General features: G+C 48.5%; 1 protein-coding gene across 2 annotated transcripts in view; it reads right to left on the minus strand.

Annotated features, from left to right (window-relative positions):
- Positions 1 to 19,228, minus strand: part of Galnt14 (polypeptide N-acetylgalactosaminyltransferase 14) — a 231,052-nt gene that overhangs the window by 82,243 nt on the left and 129,581 nt on the right. For both annotated transcript variants that reach the window (XM_050163004.1, XM_050163006.1), the window contains exon 2: positions 4,325 to 4,494. In XM_050163004.1, coding sequence (XP_050018961.1) covers positions 4,325 to 4,494 — 170 coding nt within the window. The remainder of the gene's footprint in view (positions 1 to 4,324; positions 4,495 to 19,228) is intronic.

Below are 19,228 nucleotides of genomic sequence, written 5' to 3' on the forward strand. Positions count from 1 at the left end.
CCAGTTACCAAAAGGATGGCAGGATGAGGACGGTGGGTGAAGGTAAAGGGAAAGAGGGAACAAAAGAGGCCAGCCTCCACATGGCCAGAGCCAGAGACACTGGCACTTGGACAGAGGGAGGGGTACACAATATATGGCATTGGGTACGCTTATCTCAGGGCCTCTACTCTCTCCTTAAACCCTGGGCCTTTAGGTAGAACCAGCTCATACATGGATTTCATCCAGACCACAGAAGTGGGCCGCCAGAGCTAGCCTGTGCTTCCTAGTATCTAAAAGGGCAAGCTCCCGAACCACCTGAGGTCTTGCTGAGCTAAATAGCTGGGATTCACTCCAAGGTTTTTGGGTGAAGCCTAAGAATGTGCATTTCCAACATGTGCCTAGTTGATGCCAATGCTGTTGGTCCTTTGGTCTGGAAAGCCAGACTCTGAAAGCTACAGTGAATCCTTGTCCTTCAAAGTGTGATCCATAGCCCGTAGTCATTGTCACTGGGGAATGTGTCAGACATGCAGAACCTCAGAACTGGAGAGAAGGTGCAGTGGCTAAGAGCCCTTGCTGCTCTTCCAGAGAACCCAGGCTTGGTTCTTAGGACCCACTTGGTGGCTCACTGTTACCAATAGTTCAAGTTCTCAGGGATCTAAATCCCTATTTTGGCCTCCTCCAACACAGTGGCACTCACTCTCTCAAACACACAGACACATAAGTAAAAACTTATAAAATAAAAAGCTTAAAAAAAAAAAAAAACAAAGAACTGCAGCCTGTGAGGCCCCACCCTGCATCTGCTGAGTCGGGTGGAGAGAATTCTCAGATGACTTGTCTGTTTGCCCGTTTAAGCCTGAGAAGCCCTTACCCAGAGCGGCTGCCCTCAAGCCTTGCTGCTCATTAGAGTCACTTGGGAGCTGAGCAAGGACACACTTGAGTTGATTGGAGTCTGGGTATCAACATATTTAAAAGGCTCCCCAAGTGCCTCTCGTGAGAAGCCTGGATTGAGAGCGGCTTAGACTGCTGCTGAATAGCCAGCATGCCACTCCATGTTGTTGCTCAGTCTCCTTCTCTGGCTTTGAGCCCGGCCTTGAACCCCAGTCTCTGTCCTTCTCCATCCCCACTGCCACACCTTCACAGTTTAGCATCTTCATCCTAGTCCTCGGGCTGGTACCTAATTCGTTTGTTTTCTACCCAGCATGTTTCTCTTCCACATGAGGCTCAGCCATCATTGCATAGTACGGTTTTTAATATCAACTATAAAATAGGTCAATGCTGTCTACATATTTTATTTGATCCTTGTAACAAGTAACGTGGGTGGGATTCTTACTGTTATTTTTATCCCTGCTTTTAAAAGAGGAAGGCAAGGTGTGGAGAAAGTTAGTGAGTCCCTTCATCTAGCCAGCCGTACAGCCAGGATGAGAAAGGATGTCTGATCCCAAAGACCCTTGTTCTGACCCTCTGGTGACCTTCTCTTCACTCCGCTTTACATTGGAGCTCTGGCCTGACCTTGCTGGTGAGGGACTGGTGATAAATATTTTCTTTTCACCTCTGGAGATTTGGATAAAAACCAAGGCCAGATTTACAGCAGTGAACCTCATTGAAATTTTGTCCTCCAAAAAAAGACATATGGGAAAGATATTTTTGGTTATCACAACTTGGTGTGGAATGGGGCAGGGGAGGAATATTGGCAACTAGCAAGCAGGGGCCAGAGAAGCTGCTAGAATCCTGTAATGTCCAGAACACCTCCTCAATGAGGAATCACAGAGCCAAAACTGTCATCAGTGTTTCTGTCAAGAACCCCTGACAACTATTAGCAATGCTACTCATAGCTGAGGTAGGAAGACCCCAAAGTGAGCCCCAGGGTTCTATTGGCCTGGGTGGACAAGCTCTTGGGGCTGCTTCAGGACCCATCAGGAAGACTGGGCTCACAGAAGGATTAGAAAACTTGGCGTGGGACTCCAGCCATGGAGTGATGGTTTCCATAAGCAGGAGCTGGGTGAAGGGGAGCATGTACCTAGGACATCACCCAATGATTTGAGAGAGAAGGACTTGGGCACGATCACAAGATACCACCAGCAGGGGGCAGCACTCTACTAAACTCAGCCTGGGGCTGGATAATCTAATTGGCACCTGCCATAGTGCCAGTCTAGGACTTTGCACTCAGTGAAGGATCAAGGCTCCCAAGTTGACTTCTGGTCCTAGGCACCCATCCCAATTCTGAACCCTTTGATCTCCACTCTTATGCTTTTTTGGATAAAGTTCTCCGAATCCAGAATTCTCCAAGTGGCACACTTCCAACTCCTGCAGGGTAAGGTTGCTGCCCTGAGGCAGGCATATGGCTAATATTCTTTTCCCTTTTGCCTCCTCAAAGAGTGTCTGGATGTTCAGTCCTCTCGGTCCTCTTGCTGTCTCCCTATTGATCCTGTTTGTTAACAGATAGAGTTCTGGGTAGGTACAAAGTCCAGGGCTGGCTGGCCAGTTGGGTTCTTCAATGGGGGGCGGGGGTGGGCAAGCTCAGGTCTTCATTGCCTGCCACCACAAGTCTGACCCTTGTACAAATGTTTGTTTCAGCTTTGCAGATCACAGGTAAAGTGGGAACACAGAACTCAACACACTCAACTGCTTGATGAGCTCCTGGAGCGTCCTCCTGGGGCTGAGAGCAACTCTGATTGCCCTCCAAGGACCCTCGCCTGGTTGTATCAGTACCTTCCCCGCCCAGCACAGGTCCTGTTTCCTTCCTGGGGTGGGGGCGCTGGCATCTAGAATCAGGACAAGAGAGCAACTACTTGCCTAAGACCCAATAGGACTTCTCAGCCTTCTCTCTTTTTACCTGCCCTCCCATGAATAGTTACTGCTCTAGGAAATATAATAACTTGATATTTAAATTTTGCTTAGAGAGAAGTAATAGGATAAGGGTTGGAGAATTCAAATAGCAATATTGAAAAGAATTTCAACAGGACTATGACTTTAAGACAGTTTAGGCCAGTTTGGCGGCAGCGGGGGGGGGGGGGGAGCTCTGGCTATAGGAGACACGGGCAATACTATTTGGGTAGACTCCTTTAAAGGAGAGTTAAGTTTAAAGAGATGGCCACAGTTAGAAGAAGGCAGGCTGTTATCCAGTTTGTACCCTTGCCGCATTTATATGGACAACCAAGACTCCAGCACAATGTAGTCACGATAGTGACTAACAACGACAAGTTGAGTGTCTCCATTGGATGCATGTTGCAAAAGACAAGATTTCCAGGTTGTGCAGCCCCGCTTTGGAAACTAAGATGGAATGACCTCACATAGTAGATACTCAAGAATTACCAACCTGATAAGCCTCAATCATTATAAAAGTCCTTTGCACATCACTCCTTTTTCCCACAACCTAGGGACCCAAACAAACAAAAGAGGCCAAGTTGAGAGTCTAAAGTCAATACTCTATGCCTTAAGTCAACACTATACCCTTCCAGCTGAAAAGCCTGAGAGTCTCTTCCACCCCAGTGGCCAGGTTGCTGCTGGAGTGAGTGCCAAGTCAGTGTCATGAGGAAATAAAAGTCATCTCTGTGGGACTCTTTGGCAGGTCTGGGCCAAAGCCTGGAGGCTGGGAGGGGAAAATAGGGTTAGGACCAAATTGCTTTGTCTGTTATCAGTAGGAAGCTTAGGGACCACAGGGACTGAAGGAGCAGGTGGTGATAAGACAATGCAGCTTCCATTTTTGCAAAGCCTCCTTCTGTGGAAAAAGAGCTTTCTACGTTGGCTTAGGCCTGCTGTCTGTCGCCTTCTGGCCTATCCAAGCCGGTGGCAAAAAGGAAGCATTAGGAATGGACCCCCGGGCAGGCAGAGGGGAAACCAACGTCAAGGGAAGAGGGCCCTCAGATTCTCTTCTCGTGTGACAAAATGCACATGACAGAAAGGATTTTCCCCTGTGACAGGAGGGACAGCAACCTGGATTCCTGAAGGCATACCCATCTTGTTCTTCCACTTAGAAAGCCAGGCTGGACCACAGGACTTGGCCAGGGGAAACCAGGCCCTGCCTTCACGAGTGTTACAGAATTCAGCACCTAGGATGCTCACCAAGTGAGGTGCAGGTACACCCTCTATGGTGGGCCTCCCACTCTCTTCAACCTCCGAGTAGCAAGCAGGGTCTCTGGGATGGTTTGTGGCAATGTGCAGGGAGTAGCACATATATATTACTCCATCACGTCACTGATATGATGTATCTGATGGCAGAAACTGATTCACCCGTCCCAGTTCATAGCACTGGGTGCTAAGTACTATGGGACCTCAATCAAGCCTGTGCTGATCTGTCCTGGCTCAGAGAAAAGTAAGGTACCTACATGAAAAGAGGAGGAAGTACCTCTTATGCCGTGTGTCTGGGACAGCCCGATTGCTGGAGATCCGCTCGCTCTCCCGCTGGTTGAAGGCATACAGCTTGTAGGGATCATCGCCGACGCGCCACTTTTTGGCATTCAGATACCTCCGCTCGTCAAACTGCTCCCACAGGTCATCCCAATCCGCATCGGAAGGCTGTGTGACATGAATGGAAGTCTGCGTGAGAAGGCTCCCTGCACACCACTGGCTTCCGTCCATCTGTCAGCAACCAGCCAGAGACTAGGCTTGTTCTGGCAACGCTGAGCTCAAACATGGGGCCAGGGGCAGATATTAGCGAAAACACCAGCAATAACAATCGCACACAGAACAATGATACTATTGCTCCTGCCATTTGTCGAGCACAACATACCAAGTCCTAGGACTGTGGCTCCCACACAGTTGTTCGGATTGGCAACTTCACAGGTGAGAATTCAGTCTCACATAAGCATTGTGCCCAAGATCCACACTTAGGAAGTAGCAGAACCCAGGCCAGCATTCTGGTACGCTGACTCAAGAGACCATCTTCCCAGGATGGCATTAGAACATTCTATACATGGTGCAGATAAGCTGGACCACAGTGACTATTCTCTAGGTCATCAATCTACAATGGTGTGTGACCTGCTAGACACCTTGGTCCTTTGTTTCTCCAAGCCAGGAACCCATAGCCACTCTTAGGAAGCATCATATAGGAGGACACAGCACTTCAGAATATGGAAGGTGACTTCCATTTTCATAATATTATCATACTCAAACTCTCTGAGAAGAGTAGGGAAGAAGGGACACAAAAAGGTTAGCGGTCTGGCAAGTGTCAGGCCTTCTGGATCCTTCCAACAAGAGAGGAGAGGGGCTGCCACCCTATCAGAGTCCATGACGCCTGGTTTACCCTACCAACACCAAACCCATAGCCAACAGTTTCTCCAGCCAGCTAGCAGGTCTGAGCATCCTGGCCTAGACCCTGGCAAGCTAGATGTTTGCACTTGGCAGCCACTTCCCAAGAGATGTTACCGTGAGTAGTCTATACCCCCAAACCCCAGACCTTTCAATTCCATCTAAACCACAAATGCACCTCCAGGAAGAACTCCCTGATGCCCCTAAATGGGATGGCTGATGTCCTGGGGCCGGCATTGTTATCAAGCAGAAGCGGCTCATTCATATGACCCTAATAGCTGAGCAAGGATCTCACACTGAACAAATCTTAAGTGAGAAGAAACCGGTTACTCTGTCACAGAATTCTAGCTGTTCTTGCACACCAACACCCAAGTGGGAGGTACAGGGGGAGGCTTGGTGACGGTTGCACAGGCCCCGTGACAGGTAAGAGGGGCTATACCAGCATGCATGCTCCTCTCAGGCACTGTGAGATCTTATCTGGTAATTGATCTCTCTATTCCTCTTTGTTATCTCTGTTTGAAACAGCATTTCCCTCTAATAGCATAAAATGAAGCTCTGGAAACGGGCGATTTTATCCAATAATTGATTTTATTAGTGTCTTATGATATTGCTGCTCCGGAACACGCTAGGGGGAACGCGGGTGGGTGTGGAAAACCCATAACCTGTGCTGTGCAATGTCACGACTTGACAGCTGTCACCTCTGGTGGGAACATCACCCCAGGGTAACCCTGACATCCCATCCTCATGGGAAGGGTCGTAGAACTGCCTTCCATTGGCTCACTGCCAACTTAATTCATTACTATTCTCTAAGTAAGCTGTAACCCTCACAGTGCTCTGAGCTAACAGGGAGTGAAGAGGTGACAATAGTACCTGTCCTGGAGAGGTCCTGCTCTGTGTACTGGCATAGACAGAAAGACACACACACACAGACACACACACAGACACAGATAGACACACACAGATAGACACACACATAGACACACATAGATACACACACAGACACAGACTATTCGTGAGTGTGGGATAGAATAACAGAGCCAATAGTGTGCATGTGTCTACAAGAATTTATAAAATCCGGCTTGGTGGCATAGACCTCTGTGATCTATGAGGTTGGCTGCACCTGTGTGGAGCCCTAGATTCAAAACCTAACTGAAAACATAAGCCAAAGAAAAAAGTTTATAGACTATTAAAAAATTGCTTGTGTACTTATGAGGCTGACAAGATCTGGTGTTGGTCATATCTCCAAAATGATATTTGACCAAATGCCTGGGCACCCTGTGGCCCAGTTACATTGGTATAGAATGAAATATTCAGAGGATATACATAAAGGAAGACTCTGGAAAACAGCTGAGTCTTAGAAAGTAGGCCATAGGGAAAATGATTCTGGCTAAACAAGTGGGATGAAGAAGAGGGAAGAAAACTTCCACAAAATGACTGGTTAGGAAATGATCTTGATAGATCTTGATGTCTGAACTGGGGTCTTGCAGCTCAACAAAGCAGATGGAGGACCAGGCACCCTTGGCAACAAGAGGCTGGGGACAAGGACGCAACCCACCTCTTGGGCCTTTTGCATCAAGCAGAGGCGTGGAGCCGCGAGGGCAGGAGGCCAGAAGTTTCTTGGCCTGGCTCTCTCCACCCACGAGGCAGCTAAGCATCCCTGGTATCTCTGGCAGGCACAGTCTTTGTGGAGAAGGTGCCATGAAGACTCAGCTGGAATTCTGGCCCCAGAATATGGGGACAGCAGCCAGCTGGCAGGATAAATCATATGAAAAGTCAGTAGGAGGCAGCCTTGGAGGGGACTGTTCCTCTCAGGGCGTTTAGACATCACATGGTGCTCATTCACAGCTTGCTGCGTCGAGACCCCTCAAGGAGGACAACCTATACTGGGAGCTGATCTTTCCCACAGGGACATCTGGACGTGTTATATAATGGGGAAGGTATTTTCAAAATGGTAACGGTAATATTTTATGTTGCATATGTGCACATAGATTGTCACAGATTCCTCCCAGGACTGATCTCCATCTGTACAGGGAGGGATCTGCTTATGGAAGCTGGTAGGTAGCTTACACAAGCTCATCACCTTGCAAGGGATGGGTCCACTGACTTAGTCCTACTACAGAAGCTCCCACCTCCACAGACAGAGTCAACAGGAGGGTAAAACATGTCCCAAGGGCCAAAATAGGTTCAGCAAGGACCTCACAGAGCCTATGGAAAAGCCTCTTCACTGGGACCGTGACTTCCATAATGACTTACTTCGCATTAAATGTGCATTGACGCAGATATCCTATGAAATTCCATTCCTTAGAGTGGTGCTTCCTACATGCCATTTATACTTTATTTTATTTTACCCTTCTTGCTTCAGACTCACTATTCTCGAGTAGGACAGCTCCCCTTAGAAAAGGACAGTGCCGAGCCTGAGCAGGAAGCCATTGGAAGAGAGGGCTCTCATCTCATCTAGGCTCTGCTGCCTGGTTATAAATGCTTCTCGTCCTTGCTGGAAGCAGGTTGACTAGAACCTGCTACTGCACGTGTCTTCCGCGTGGCAACTGCATGCAAGGCCTTGGCCTCTGTCCCTTCCTCTGCCCGTGTGTAGCATGTATGTCCTGTCCAACTTGTGTGATATGAGCAGCATATCTCAGATTTATCTCTATAGCATGCCACACTCTACAGCGTTCATATACAGACATGTGTGGTCTACTCCACCATCCTCCAGTCCCCAGGTACCTCTACTTTCTCCCTGAGCAAGTCCGTGTTTTCCAGTGTAGCTTTTACCCAAGCCTTGCCTTAGATACTAGACGATGTTTGCTTGCCCAAGTAATGGTATCAATGCCCAGTTGCCCATAGTTGCTGCTACTTTTAGATTTATCTTACATATGTAAATCTTTTGCCTGCACGCATGTGTGTGTGTTACATGAATGACAAGTGAGGTCAGAAGAGGGCATCAGATCCCCTGGTTACAGAAGGTTGTGAGCTACCATGTGGGTACTGGGAATCAAGCCGGATCCTCTGCGAGAGCAGCCAGTGGACTTACTCACTCTTGCCACCCCCAATTTGCTGATTCTTGAATGTATTCTTGTATTAGACAAGGCTCCCCTGAGAAATAGAATCGCTCTCTCCCTCTCTCTCTCTCCCTCTCTCTATGGGGGTGGGGGATAAGGGACCAGGGAAAAAGCTCACTCACTCACGACTTGCAACCTAAGGCCAATGGCAGTCTTTGCCTGCCGAATTCCTCCTTTCTGGGAGAGAGGGAGAGGCCAGTCTTCATCTCAAGCCTTCAGCTGACTGGATGAAGTCCAGCCGCACTTTGGAGTAGATTCTGTTTTACTCACAGCCCACCGATTTCAACGTTACTGTCATTTAAAACCACCCTTGCAGAAACATCCAGGATAGTGTTTGACCACATACCCGGACCCTGTGGTTTTCACGGCGCCTCTATCACAGCCTCAGAGGGAAGGGCTGTGTGGAGAATAGCCATTGCAGATCCTTACAGATTTGAAATCCAATAGTCCCAGTTTTCAAATGAGGAAAATGAGATATGGGGAGGACAAATGGTGTGCTCGAGTTGATAGAAGGGGTATGTTCTCTAAGCCTGGACTAACCCCCCATGTCTCAGTAGACACTGTTTCTAAGCCAGCTGTAGGTGACTGGAGCCCCACCTGCTCACACCCAGGCTGTTTACAGGACCACAGCTCTGACCAGTGTCCCCACCCTCAGCCCAGCACTGTTTCCCATCCACTGTGTGCTGCTCCAGCACCACAGCAGGTCAGGGGCTTCCTGGGAACTCTTCCTGCCAACCAATAAGCTACCACCACCCCATGCACCTGATGGGTTCTCTACAAGGAAAATCTTTAACCCCCATCGAGGGTGAGGCTAGGGAACACGCAGGAGGTTGCTGTCAATAGAACTGGGGCGGTGGAATACTGAACAAGGGGGAAATGTGAGGTTGCCCCAAAGTTAAAGATCTCTGAGAAGTTAAACCTTGGCTCCCAGAAGATGGAAGATTAAAGCCCATTCTGAAGTAATTAAGCCTAAGAAGGGGATGGAGGAGCATCGATGGGCGGTGCATTTGACTTTCAGGAAAGGGGGAATTGCTTATTCTGACTGGGAGAGAGCGTCTGTTTTCCAGACCCTGGGACTCCAACAAGGATCAGCGAAAGAATTGGAAAAAAAAAAGAAAGAAAAAGAAAAATCACCACATCACCAGAGAGAGAGAGAGAGAGAGAGAGAGAGAGAGAGAGAGAGAGAGAGAGAATTGCTACTTTAGATAAAAGCAGCAGAAACTATCAGCACAGTGAAATCCCCCAAGGACTCTAGATACTGGAGTCATCCCACAGAGGAGAACACTGTGCAGGCTCAAAAATAGATAAAATTGGGGAGAAAAAAAAGACAAATGAAACAAATGGCCAAATGGATCCCCAAAAGACCAAACAGAACTTTGGAGCACTGAAAGGTACAGCCGGTGAAGTCAGAACCACACAGGACAATGAGCCATGCTGGTGGCTTGCAAAGCGCTTTTGCTCGAATAGTAATAAAATAATGATTTCTTTCACTTTTGAAGCAGGTGGGACAGTTATACAATCTCCATTTTATAAACAAGAATACAGAGATTATAGGGTTCAAACAGCTAAGACTCTCAGACAGCACGTACGTACGTACGTGTGTGTGTATGTGGTATGTGTGTGTGGTGTGTGTGTGTTCGGTGTGTGTGCAGTGTGTGTGGTATGTGTGTGTGGTGTGTGTGTGTATGTGGTGTGTGTGTGGTATGTGTGTGGTATGTGTGTGTATGTGTGTGGTATTGTGTGTGGTGTGTGCTTGTGTTGTATGTGTGTGTGTGGTGTGTGTGTGATGTGTGTGTTGTGTTATGCGCGTGTGTTGCAATGGGTTTGAACCTAGTGCCTGTGGTCCTCATCTATTACTTCTGTCAACATTGGTGTCTCCTCCACATCACTGGATGTGCTATTCAAACATTGGTCTTCCCCCCACCTGTCAGTCAGTTCTTCATAAAATACGAAAGGATGGACTCATTCCTATGCTCTCATCCAGCCAGCAGGAAGTGACCTTGCTTTTGCAAGGCCGGCCAGCAGAGGGAAGGGGCACAGCACCCCATGCCTTCCACGCCACTGATGGGACTCCTAGCACAGGGAAAGGTCCTGGGAGGAAACCTCTATGGGGGACGCACTCACGCCAATGGACAAGCTCCAATCAAGTAGAAGCCAGCCAGCCTGGCTCACCTGACAAAGGGAGGAGCCAAGGGACAGCACATCAATTACAGATTATTAGATCAGATCTCCATTTTCATATTTCCTCCATGTATTATCACCTCTTCTTCTCACTGGAATTCTGTCTTGGGAGTTATTTAATTGATGTGCAGAAATCTAAATTTAATTTATTATGATCTAACTCACTTTAGAAGCCAAATTACCCTGCGCCGGAGAAGGATCAAGTCAATATCCCACTTGGCTTTCTATTTATCTTCCACAGGGTTTTCTCTCTCCTCTTTAGTATTCATTTTATCTCAGGTGCTGGCCATAAATTTAAATTTTCCTTAAAATTAGGCAATTGCTCCTTCAATGTTAGAGTTTAATGGTTAATTTTAATTATAGGAGCATCACCCCGTAAAGAGCTGATAGACAGAGTGGACATATAATAGAGGAGAAAGGGCCATTTCTCAGACCAAATGAGGTAGCCTATGATTCAACAGGGTGAGTTTACCCTCACCCCTACACCACCCGCTTCTGGTTGCTTTAATCACCTCCCCCGTCACCATCCCGAGACAGCTACTTTTTGACTACACAGGTGCTGCAAGTTTTGAACCTGTGCACTCGTCATGGGAGGTAAGCTAACTGGGATGCTGAGTCTGGACCCCTCTCCATCACTGGCTTCTTCACTTGGTGGTAGGTCCTATTGAATCACTGGCAAAAGCAATCTCTTTCCTCTCCCCTGCCCACGGTTGCCCCCAATCTATAGGCTCTCTGCCCACATTTCAACTGCACACCACATGGGAATACAAGGTTGGGGGATGCTTCTAGCTTCCAGCTTCCAGGATGTAGAAAACTTCCAGTAATTATCATAATTGCCTGAAAAACTCCAAATGTGAAATATAATATGATTAGCTGAATGGATAGAAGCCCAGGCTTTGTTTTTGGAATGGGATGTGTGTGGGGGGAGACTCACACAGTGTGGACCCTACATGGAGTTTAATTTGCTTACTAATTAGCATGGCTGCAGGGTGCCAGCAAAGTCAAGTCAATGTGATGGCAAAGAGGAAAGGTCCCTGGCACATGCCACGGCGTGCGGCGGCAAATGCTGATGGATCCGCTCCCTGTTCTCCAAGGGGCATAAATGCCACCACCAGAAGCTAAATCCAAAGATCCCTGATAGAACCAGACATTGCTAGATGGGTGTCACCTGACGAAGGGATGCTTTCCAACTGGTGATAGATGTCAGACAGAGAGCTGACTCTGCTCCCGGTGTCCAGCATCCTCTGGGACTCCTTTCTGTATAGAGACTGATGTAGTAAGTTGTCTACTGGGACTTGGGAAGACCCTGCATCAGGACGGTTGATCTGTCCAGGACAGGAGGTTGCTACTGGAGACGAGGGTTTACTGGGGTAAGGAACCAGCACCCAGGAGAGATGAAGAAGGGACTGGATGCAGCGGAAGAGCAGGAAGTGGCCTGGAAGAGTAGATGCAGAAGAGTGCATGCAGAGACACATTGTTTGCTGGGAACACGGGTGTAAGGTCACCACATCAGAGTGGAGAAGGCTCTGGAAGGCTGATGTTGTGACTTCCTTTCAGCAGAGATGTGAGAAAAGAGGAGGGCAGATTCCCCCAGGATGGCAACAAAGCCAGAGGAGCCTTCCGGGGCCTGAGTCTCCTACTCAGAAGTCAATCAAGCCTTTTGAAAATTGCTTCTAGAACAATAAAAAGAAAGCTGAGAATTCGAGTTCCCAATGAGAAAAGAGTTCTCCCCTCAAACCCAGGCTTTTCTCCCCTCCCTGGCTGGCTGCAGAAATCCAGCAGATATCCTCGGGCATCGTCAGAAAGCTCCTCAGCTGCTCGAAGAAATAGCTTGCGGGGCCAAGCAATTTTCCAGGGGCCCTGGTGAACCAGAGTCTCTGGTAGAGGTCACGAATGAGCAGAACTAGGTTCACTCGGAGCAAAAACGTGAGCCAGTGGTGTGTGTGAGGGGGGTCTTGCCACTGCTGCACACCTGCCAAGTTACGTGGCATTAAACCTCCTTTTGGGTGAACTGAAACATGCACACGGGCTGACATCAATGGAAGGAAAGAAAAGGGGTCAAGAAAGCCAAAAACAGTAGAAAGGTGCAGAGTAAGAGCTGTGCCCTCTTGGTCATTGTAACACAATTTTTCTGGTCAGGAATGCATGCTGGGTATTAATGCCAGGGGAGGACAAGATGGCAAACGGGGATGCACAGCCCAGGAATGGAGCTTGGCTTCCCTTAGCACCTATGCTCTAGGTGGAGGCTCCCCCAAACACGCTTCTCCTTCAGCTTCCCAGGTGACTACTTTCTCTCTCCATCCCAAGGGCAAAACTCATCTCCCCCACCCTGCTTTACAGGACCAAATCCGATCTCAGATGTGAGGGAAGATAGGAAAAGCCACTTGGTAAGGCACAGTGCATATGTAACATAGTGCAGTTGTCAACATGGCTGCGGTTACTGTCATTTCTCCTGGAACCTGAACGCTGACGGGGAGAAGGAAAATGCAATTCGCCTTCAGTCAATTTATATTTAGCTTCTTCTTTCTTCCCTGGACCAGAAATGGGGTCTGTGGCAGCATCCACAAGAGACTGGAGGCTTCACCTCCCTGTCCAGCTCTCGGGGAATGGCCGTTAGTAATGGGAGTTCTTCCCGGGGCTCAACGCTCTACCCCAAACTTGGGTTTAAGCACAGTGCCGTGCAAATGATAAGACAAGAGACTATTTAAAGAAACTAATATATGAGGTTATTATCAGCTCAGAAGGCTGTGGACTGAGCTTTGTGCTGACTCTTTTTAAATACACAGTGGTTTTAAAAAAAAAAATGGTGAGGCCGTGCTGGATAACTGTAAGGAAGACGGGTACAAGAACAAAAGGCTGGGCATGCTTGGGACCCTGAGTTTGCTGAAGGTCAAGGGACCCGGACTAGGGGCTATATGCTTGCATTCTGGCCCCCTTTATTCCGGTGGACTTGTTACCCCCATGGGGCCATGTTGGGGCCTCCTGAACTTTGCTACAATGCATAGGCCTACAGCTGTGTTCACCAAGGTGGCTGACAAGGTTTGCCATTCCCCAAATTTCCTTCTAGTATAAGGGAAAGTTGTGTGTGTGTGTGTGTGTGTGTGTGTGTGTGTCCCCGCGTGCATGTGCAGGCATGTTACTGAGAACTGAATCACAAGTGTCACATATGCTAGGTAAAAGTTGGATTACAAAGCTACACTCTCGGCCCTAGTTTGGTTATCTTGTTTCAGTGTGTGTGCGTGCATGTGTGTACATGTGTGTGCAGGTGTGTGTATTTTTTCTTGAGACTAAATTGCCCAGGCTGGTTCTGCACTCACTCTGTAGTCAAGGCTGGCCTTAAATTTTCCATCCTTCTGCCTCAGTCTTTCAGGTCCCTGGGGTTACAGGCCTTCACCCACACACCCAGCAAGATGGCTCTAGTGGGAGAAATCAAGATGAGAAGTTATAGGAAGCCCAACAAAAGGACTGGGTCACAAGTTCTATCCTGGGTGGGATCACCCACAAGCCAGCAAATCCTTACGTAGTATTTTTCTGAATGCTTGTTTCTACTTAAACACGTCACTCCTTCGAATATCAGAATAAACCTGGGCAGGTACTTTATCTCATTTTAATAAAGAGGCCACTGAGTACTCTGGGGTGAAAATGACTTGGCAGAGGCCACATAAGCAAGTAAGTCAGGGCACTGGGTCTAACCACAGGTATGTGTGTAGAATCCATGCCCACTCTTGTCCGGGACCCATCAAGGCCAGTGTCACTCATAAAAAGAGACATCCTTGACCAGCACCTGGGTAGGAATAGAATAGTAAAAAGAAGGCAGAGAGAGGAGACGCTGGGTAGAAGCTCAGCTTTGCCAAGACTATGCTAGAGACACCTTCCCTCGCACTGGGCGAAGACACCCCCTCCCCCCCGAAACACAGCTAGGAAGAGAATTTCAGAGTTAAGTGTCCCGGAGCCCTGTCACCCATTCCCCAAAGGTGACATTAGCAGAAAGCCTCCAGCTCTCAGCTAAGCAGAATTTGTCCCCACTCTCTGTGCCTTCGCGACAGAGGATAGATCTCCTGAGATACCGCATGCAGCCAGGGCTGAGAGCCTAGTGCATTTTTCTCTCAGCTCCGTAAATAAGGTGACATCCAGATGCCCTCTGGCTCCCTCAAAACTAGGTCAGCCACTGCACGTGGAGGTGTGGGCTGCAGCGAATGACTTTGAAGCGACTTCATCTCCTGGGTCTCTGGGAGGGCCGCTGGCCATCTTTTCATAGAAGGGGCTCTTTTTATGTCAAACGTGGACCCACAGTTCCCAGACAGCCCACTGCTGAGACTGGGAGGGGGTGGGATGCCTGTCTCAGGCAAGGGCAAATTTAGTGCTGTGAATGATACCCAAAGTGATAGTGGCAGTCTAAGCTGAAACACTGGGAGACATCCTCATAAGCCTGTCCCCAACACTGAGCATCTCCCCGGCACAGCCGAACCTCTTCCACAGTGTCTCATATGAACTGTCAAAGGAGGATTTATGAAACACAGCTTACATAAACAACACTCTCAGGGGCATTTCCCTCACCGTGGGAAGCACCAATAGTTTCTCCCCAAATGGCATGCTTGTCACCATCCATCCTTGTCCGAAGCCCCTGTGGCACAGTCCCCTGCAGTGGTAGGGATGCCATAGGCTAGAGGGACATTGAAATGGACTCCCCAGGATGTCTATTCAGTGGCTGTCTCTCTGTTTCCTGGAATAAGACCCATCACCCAGTACAGCGCACTGTGGAGGGCAGATTGGCTGTTTAGATGCTTTCGGAAGAGAGCAACGACTTCACCAGGGAAGATCTGATGAATGCTCCACTTTATAAAAAGAATTCACTATCACTACAAGGTTTCTTTAAGCAATCCCTTTCCTTAGTCCATTACAATTAGATTCCGGAGACAAAGAGTCTGCAGCCCCCAAACAGTTTCTCCTCAGCTGTATCCAGGGAAATGAGGTGCCCTCACCTCTCTGTCCACCTCTGACCTCACCCCGGACTCAGAGCAGCAGGAAAGCAGAGTTCTGTGAATCACCTCCACTCAACGGGACAGACCTGTCCTTCCTAATACTTTGTTCTCCCACAGGACTGACTAGGGTGTCTCAGCTGACATCTCTCCCTCTCAAAGGACAGAAGTTGAGCTCAATGAGATGCACCAAATCCTCAAATTTGCCAATACTGCTAGGCGTGGTTCTTCTCCTTCTCCCCAGGACCAGTCTTTCCCTTATCATTCCCCTCAGAACCTCAGGTCTGCTGGAGTGTGGGCATCCTTCTTGAAACTGGTCTCTGTCCCTGAGCTACTCAAGGCTGGCTATGCTCCCCGACACCTACCCCCAGCCTGGCAATTTCCAGCTCTGGCCAAGAGTCTCTCCCAGCACATTAAACATTAAGGCTTTCCAGGCAGAAGAGGAGGTTGAGTTTTCTCACTGCCTCTGAAATCAAGGTGGTGGTGAGCAGAGGTGGTGGGAGGGCGTGGCAAGTACAGAAAGTAGGTCATTAGTGGTAAAGACTACAATTTTCGGTTGGTTGTTAATGCTCTGTTTATATGGATTTCTTCAAATGTGACATTTTAATGGCATCATAATTGTGTGATTACAGTGCAGTCGACACCACGTGGAGAGGGAGGGCGACAGGGACTCCAGAGAGCTGCTGGGGAAGGCAGCTCCCTCCATGGCTGGCTGGGGGTACCCATTCAGTAATTCTCAGAGCAGGATGCTTGACAAGCTTGAAAATTGGTTCCCCAAGGGCCCTCTGCTAAACAAGAGGCACTGGCTCCCAGGAAGTCTTCCTGTTGCTTAGCGTGGGGATAACGCCAGTGCTGCAGGCTGTAGGTGCCGTGGGATGTGCCAACAACAACTGCACTGGACGTTCCCTCATTCACTCCTTCACTGTCCATGCCTTTGTCTATTTTTTAAAAGCTTATAAAATGCTTGGAAGCAAGGAAAAGACCTGTGGGTTCAAAAGTAAAAGAACAAGTGAAGAAAGGGTCCTGTTAGTGAAATGGAACTTACATTAGCTGAACACCTGCTGGGTGCCCAGCACTAAGCTGGGGTCATCCCTCTTCCTTGGCCTCTGAGCAGCATTCACTCTCCAGGGGAAGCCCCTTTGTTGATGTTCCAGGCTCCTGGCTCCCAGGATCCCGCTCTTGGCTCCTCTTCCTTCTCTGAGTTCATTCACCCTCTTTGCTGATCACTTCCCTTCCTAGGTTTCCATCATAACTGCCTCCCACAAGTGAATGATCCCAACAGACCAGATGTTTGTCCTGAGCTCTGAGTATTAAGCAAATAGTCGTCAAGGGCCCACCTGAGGCATGTCACCCTGAACCTGAACAGGTTCCCGGTGTTAATCCTGGTCTGCACAGGACTGCACATCTGCTTCATCAAAGCTTTTCCAGGTGAGGATGCAGCACCGCCAGCCATGAAGCCATCCACGCCATGTGTCTACGCTTTATCCTGGACACATGCTTCTTCCTCTCTCCCCACTTCACCCTGGCCACTTGAGCAACCCACACCTGACACCTCATCACCAGATGGTGTTGAGTGTACCTCCAAGATACGGCTCCATCTTTCCATCTTACTCCCTATCTCTGCAACCATCTGCAACCACCAATGCTACAACAGGGTCCAGATTTCTTGTGTCTTCAGTTATTTTCCAAAGATGTCTTCTCAGAAATGACATCCAGGCCCATCACACCCATTCTGGCTCCAGCAGGGCCCTCTCAGTGGCTCCCAGCGCACCCAGAAGGAAATCCTCTCTCCCTTCCATGGGCCCTGAGACTTGGCCTGCTGTAGGTCTGTGAATACACCAGCCTCAGTCCCTCTTCGTCTCCAGGTGCATCTGCCTTACTGCTGTTTGTGAAGCAAGACCAGCTCTCCCCTATCAGTCTTCGGCACCTGCTTAGCACTCTCTCTGGACCGTTCTCCCTCTGACCAAGTCCTCATTAATCAGACTTGAAATGAAGCATTCTGTACTTTAGGCAGCCTCTGTGGATCTTCGAAGCTAAATCAAGCCCCTCCTATACTTTCCTAGAAACTTGCCTGCATGCTTCAGAGAGATGGCAATTACATTTGTCCACGTTTGCTTTTATGTTGTTGTTTTTTTTATGATTAAAAAAATTGACCAGAAGCATCTGGGGAGGGAATGGTTTATTTCATTTTCAGGTTATAGTCCATCATCAAGGGAAGTCACAGGAGGACCTCGGGGAAGGAGCTTGAAGCAAAAATCACGGAGGAATGCTCCTTACTATAGATATGCCCATAGGCCAATCCGATGGTGGTAATTCTTCAGCTGAGGCTCTTTCTTCCCAAGTGTGTCAAGCTGACAACCAAGATTAGACATCCCAACAGTCTACACTGGGAACTTTGCCCAGTGAAGGGTATCGTGTCTGCCTTCCTGATGATGCTGTAGTCTTTTTGAGAGCAGCAATGTACCTGTCTCACTTACCGTTGTTGTCATTGGCATCATCCTGGGATGCTGAAGGTTCTCCACTATCTCTCGCCTAAGTGACCCCTCCATTGACAATTTCCCCTTAAAAGCCCTGGGATTTGGATACCAGTCCTGTGGTATCCACAAGCAATGAAGCTGGGGAAAGAGAACTGTAAGAGCCCAAGGGTAGCTAGTAAGAAAAGGGTAGAACCGAGACCAAGACTATCCGCTGAGAAAGAACGTGTGATGGTCCTGTATCCAGGAAGAGAAGATCAGCAAGTAAAGGGGCAGCAGGGAGAGACTCAAGGAAGGGGCTGTGTTGGTCCTTGTCTCCAGACAGACCAAATAAAGACTGGAACACACAACGGAGCTATGAGATGAGTTAGGGAGGGCGGGGGGAAGATAAATACCCAAGAGATCTTGTCTGATTTTCCCTCCACTTAAGGTCCCTGCCCCAGGCAAATGACAAACTCTTTTCCCCATCTGAGGAAGCCTCAGCTGCCTGTTCCACAACACTGCGGTATGGTTTCCTAGCTCTAGCAGATTAATAAAAGGCAAGGACTGATCACTCAGTGAAAAAATAGTTGGAACTTCACTAGCTTGCTAAGTAAAGATACACTGTGTATCTGTGGGGCAGAGGGGTGAGTTCAGTGACAAGGCAGTAAGGAGTCTCAGAAGGTGCTCACATGAGGTGACCAATCTGACAGCTCAGAAATCAATGACACTCTCCTCTCTTCCTCCCAACTGCCCCTGAGCAGGGGCTAAACCAGTTCCCCAGCTCTGCCAGCCTCTGCCCATCCCAGGCTGAGCACATTAATGAAGTCTGCTGTGCACAGGATCCTGTAATTCGTCCTGACTCAGTTGTCAAAATAAAAACAAACAAACAAAAAAACCCAAAAAAACAGCTTTAAGACATGCCATCTGGGCCTCTTGAAACCTACTAGGGGGAGGGGGGGGCTTTTGCCTAGAAGCTAATGGTACTGAGGTTGGGCAAGCTAAAGAAGGGTGGGGGTGTCTGCTTACTTGTCCATCCATCTTTACATCCCTAAGTGCCTCAGCTTCCTGATATAGACAAGATCTCTTTGCAGAGCTGATCAGCGTAGGTATTTGTTATAAAATGACTTGTCTAAGATACAGTTTACTTAATGCTGGAACTGCCTCGATTATTACTCAAAGTAAGCTGCGCTCTGTACCCCTTATGTCATTAGCACCTAATTTAATTGCCTGTTGTTGGGGATCTTACCCTTAAAAACACATGCCTTGACAGAAGGATTGTAAGATTCTTCTCTGAAACCCGGGCACTTGGTAGAGAGGCTCAGTAGCC

Source organism: Alexandromys fortis, unplaced genomic scaffold (assembly GCF_014885135.2).
Source record: "Alexandromys fortis isolate MF-2015 unplaced genomic scaffold, M_Fortis_MF-2015_v1.1 scaffold_148, whole genome shotgun sequence".
In the NCBI taxonomy this organism is placed as follows: domain Eukaryota; kingdom Metazoa; phylum Chordata; class Mammalia; order Rodentia; family Cricetidae; genus Alexandromys; species Alexandromys fortis.